At 32.7% G+C, this 4706-nt stretch overlaps 1 protein-coding gene across 1 annotated transcript; it reads right to left on the bottom strand.

The window, feature by feature from the left end:
- Positions 1–935: 935 nt before the first annotated feature.
- On the bottom strand, positions 936–3589 carry LOC113329012. Its single transcript, XM_026575981.1, has 6 exons — positions 3413–3589; positions 3009–3320; positions 2167–2331; positions 2040–2093; positions 1558–1704; positions 936–1416 (listed from the first exon to the last, which is right to left on the bottom strand). The coding sequence occupies exons 1-6, from the start codon at positions 3587–3589 to the stop codon at positions 1042–1044; spliced, it is 1230 nt and encodes a 409-aa protein (XP_026431766.1). The 3' UTR covers positions 936–1041.
- Between the last annotated feature and the right edge of the window lie 1117 nt (positions 3590–4706).

Raw genomic sequence — 4706 nt, 5'->3', positions numbered from 1 at the left:
CTAATTTCATCATGATGATCATAAAAAAAAACTATGATTCTTCTTCCTCTCTTCTTATTCTCCATCGAGATGAAGATGACAATTATAAAAAAAAAGGTAACAAAACTCATTGCTTATTTTTGCTTTTGAAAACCCTCAAATTATGATCATCATCTTCATCATGATTTATGAATGAAAAGAGAAGGAGAAGATAATAGATTTAATTTTATAATTCATGGATGGCATTTTATCCATTACAAAAGATAATTGAATACGGGGTTTTGTTGATTACTATTTCATAACCCGATTTTTCATCTTGTGAACCCTCAATAGGATTCTTTGAATATCATTCGTTAAAAGTTAACGGTTGGAATTAAGATCGATAGATAGTGAGATTTGGTATCTCGAATTGTGCTTATTTTTGGTAGGAATGTAAAATCATATAAGAGGAACGTATCATCAATATATACATGACAAGATTTCTTAGAAATCTTCTCCTTTTCTTTTCATATACATGACGAGATTTTTGGTAGGAATGCAGAATCTTGCATGAAAAAATTTCTTAGATTGTCTCGTCATAATCTTTTAAAAAAATGCACACAACCACCACTGGAGGAACTTTTATAAATGCACACGACCACCACTGGAGGAGCTTTTAAATAGTAAACACTATCCTACACAATTCTAAAATCTTTTAAGCTCGGTAAACCCCACATGCACCTCATTGTTCCTTCCCTTACATGAAAGGTTTTCGTGTATAGTCAATTCTGACAAAAAGTGACATTTACGAGTTACCACCCATGAGATTGGAGATTTTCGTTGAGAAAAGAACTATCCTTGTTGTTCTCGTTTCCTACTCTAGGCTATATATTAAGAGCAGAGACTTCATAACTATAAATTTAAAACAAAGACAACATGAAACTTTAAGTAAACATGCAACATTTCTATGAGCTCTCCAAGGAAAATTTGTATATCCAAAAACTAACACTTGAAATATCCAAACTGTTTCAATACAACAAAATCGCGCAAATAGATATTATTCATGTGGCATTAATTAATGTTTTAAGGACAAATACCACCAGGTCCTCCAAATGCCATCGTTATCTCATAGTCCCATCCAATATTACCAGCAAACAAAATATTGTAACAGTCTTGCGTAATATCATGCTTGGTTGGTACTCCATAGGGGTTTAGGTTAACAGAGTGTCCTTTTTCATCAATGTACTTCATTTCCCTCATATATGCTGTCTTCAAAAAATCTTGAAGTTGAGGAAAATATCCATTTCCCATTGGTGGAGCTGGCATTTGAGGTTGTGCCCCTGCTACCCCTCCAAATCGTATGATTGAAGCATTGTTTGCCAAATGTGTAAAGATTTCTTTTGGCCAATATCCTATAGTCTTGTCAGTGATCAACCACCAATTACCAGTTTGTGGGTCCTGTCAATATATATATGACGAGACAATCTAAGACATCTCTTCATGCAAGATTATAAGTAAGGACCTATATAAACATCATGCCATCAAGTTGTTACAAATTTTCTATGTACTAAACTTCTTAAATGTAAATGTCACATTTACCCGGTATACTTTCACTGGCAGTTCCCATGCATCTTTTCCATAGACTGATAATGGTTCTATAATTGCACCAAGAGATACGTCACTGTCAACTTGAACAAACCCAGGACAAAGCACGTCAAAGCAACCTGTTTCTTTCTGATTGTCAGCCTGTTATTTAGGATTCAAAAAGTTAACTACTATGTAAGAATTCAGGATTTAATCGATAAGGAAAAAATTCGGGATTCGATCCTAAGCCATTAAAATCAGCGTATTAGTTAACATCAACATCATCGTACACAAAATTTGTGTATTAATTTCTAAAAGAAAACCATGAATGTTAAATTAGTAGAGTGATATAAACCAAAAGAACCGAAGGTATGCTGCTTCATCAAAACAAAATAAAACAAAAACATTAAAGCGTACATAAAATTTGTGTATTAATTTCTAAAAGAGAACCACGTATGTTAAATCAATAAAAATAAAAAGTTAAGATTGAAATTTACCGTCCAATAACCAAATAGTCGAGTGCGGCTATCACCGAAGAGTGCAGGATATACCTGAAAGTAAGCAAAACAAATTTATTGATAGAAGATGAATAAATAAATCGAGTATAGTAAATTGACGACTTACCATCCAGCCAAATTCAATGCTATTTACTTCTTCATCCGGACCATTTTTTATCCAAATTTGTGCGGTGCTAAACTGGTTATTATCCAGTTTAAGCTCATGTACAGACATATAAGCTGTAGCTCCGAAAAATGCTTTTGTATTACTAAATTCTACGATTGAAATAACCTGCAAACACCAAAAATCCAGCACTATCTTATAAATATATATAAAGTTTTGCTTAGTAGAAATCTATTTTATCAGTCAAATAATCAAACAATATTTTATCCTGCTTGATGACTCATAGTTAAAAAACTAAATTTAATGGTGATAGCTTTTGTTTATGGTCAATTCTCATCAACTCGATCTGATGGTATGTGGTATCAAACTATGCGCATCAAAAGGGATTTGTTTTTAGTAAAAAAATAGGTTTTGGATCATTGGTTGTTCAGCTGCCTTGCGCTGGCTTTCCCACATGTTTTTATTCATTGGCGACCGAAAACTCAACAAATAAAGGGGTACACCTACTTAGATGGTTCTTGAGGTCGAACGGATTCAAAAGACCATTATTTTAACCAGGATCCAACTCAAATAACCAATTCTGGTATTTGATATATACTATTGGAACCCATACGAATTGACATCCCTAATCATAATGATTGAATTTTTATTTTTTATGAGGAAATTTTTTAGGTAAATGGTTAAAGGTCGTCTAGGTCCCAAAAAAAAAAGATGAAAAAAAATGTTTATAAAATAATTTTTAAAATCAAAACACGATTCATGAATTATTAATAAGATCCATGGTATATATTGTTCAACAAATAAAAAGAGCGACATGCATAAAAGGAATCGATTACAACACTTACATGGTTGTTCATAGGGGAGAGAGTGTAAGCGTTTGGATGGGATGCAATGGTATTAGGTAGAAGCTTCTGGGTATTGATTAAATCTTCTTTTTTTGTCCTACGGATCGGTACTGTACCCGGTGGACATTTTTCATTTCTGAACCCATTATCAATATTTGAACTGCGATAAATAGATGATGAGATGTTTTTACGAGTTGTTTCTTCTGGAATTGAACTTGGAACCATTTGTATTTTATGATTTTTGAGCAAAGGATGATCAAATGCAGGTTGCTTATAAATGTCGATGCAATCTATCGTGTCTCCGAATTCCGTCTGAGGCAATAGCAATGAAATATATGAGCAAAAAACAAATTTAAAAATAACCAAAGTTGAAAGCAAACAAGCAAATTTAACATAACTTTTACCTTGATAGTTTTGGTTGGCTTTTTGTTTAGAATTTTTAGTTGCTTCTCCAGTTCCCAATCTTCTTTTTCTCTTTTAAGTATGCGTGATTTTTCTCCGTACACGGATTGTGATTCAGTGATAAGAATAAAAAAAATTAGGACCAAGAACACAATAAGATTAACATTTGAAAACTCCATTGTGTATGTAATTTTGTTTTTGCAATACATGGAACCACGGTGATCCCTTAAATAAATTATCTGAGATAAATGTTAATTAAGACTCATTATTTTAGGAAAATTGTGTTTAATGCGGTGCAGAAGGGTTCATGCATTTGTCAATCATAACTTAGATTATTCTTGGAAAAAATAATCTTTAATATGGTTATATTATAGTCAATGCTGCATTTATAATGTTCATTTTGACGCATGCCTTTTTGACCGTGACGCTTTACCATCTATTGACTGATAACAATTACACTCTCCTTCCCCTACTAATAAAAACGAAGATTTTTACTGGCTTTAGTAGATGTCTATGCAATATATTCATGATAAAAAAACTAGAAATTTATGTAAAGATTGGCAAAAACGAAATTAAAAGATTTATTCTTCTGAATCACATTCTTGTAGGTGTGGAATGATGAACCTGTTGCTGGAAAATGTATATGTGATATGTGAGACGTAAACGTCCACATATCGATGAAACCGATAACAGTGTACTGACATGTATATATATATATATATATATATATATATATATAGAAATCATCGACGTTATTGTTTTTTCGTGAAAGCTTTATTCCATCTGTAATAACTCAAGTAGGATGGATGATGTCGGATTACTAATTTGTTTAGGGGCAAACAAAAGAAATCCCACGCTAAACAGTTGGTGATTACACTATTCCGCGCATCACAACCTCGTCATTACGTGATAAAAGAGGAGGATTTAAGTCTGCGTGTACCCGATCCTACACATACAAATAAATAAGCAGTTGTAGCTTGTGCATTAATGGAGGAGTATCGTCAACTTAAATCCAATTTATCAACAGTAGTAGCAAAGACATTTTGACCACCCAATAGAAAAAGTTGGACATAATGATTCACACATACAACCAGCATAAACGCATCAATAAAAAATTGAAATCTTGCGTTGCTAGTTTGATCTGATTTTTATCAGCACCTACATCTCCCCCAAATTAACATGCTCCGGCTCTTATTACTTATCGGAATAAAAAGTGCAGAAAAACTTAATTTTTACAGTGGTTTTTAAGTTTGATCAAAATTTCATGGCTAGACAGACCAAGAAGAAGAGGAAGAT

The sequence above is a fragment of the Papaver somniferum genome, unplaced genomic scaffold, assembly GCF_003573695.1.
Source record: "Papaver somniferum cultivar HN1 unplaced genomic scaffold, ASM357369v1 unplaced-scaffold_115, whole genome shotgun sequence".
Taxonomy (NCBI): domain Eukaryota; kingdom Viridiplantae; phylum Streptophyta; class Magnoliopsida; order Ranunculales; family Papaveraceae; genus Papaver; species Papaver somniferum.
Note: the sequence above shows the minus strand (reverse complement) of the source record. Positions and strands in the feature narration are given on the sequence as shown.

What these genes read in the sequence shown, in the direction of transcription:
- LOC113329012 (XM_026575981.1), bottom strand. Translation starts at nt 3,589, where the DNA reads ATGGAGTTTTCAAATGTTAATCTTATTGTGTTCTTGGTCCTAATTTTT. An exon ending in TCTCCCCTATGAACAACCAT is followed by an intron (nt 2,332 to 3,008) that starts GTAAGTGTTGTA and finishes TGGTGTTTGCAG; the next exon opens with GTTATTTCAATCGTAGAATT. An exon ending in GACTATTTGGTTATTGGACG is followed by an intron (nt 1,705 to 2,039) that starts GTAAATTTCAAT and finishes CCTAAATAACAG; the next exon opens with GCTGACAATCAGAAAGAAAC.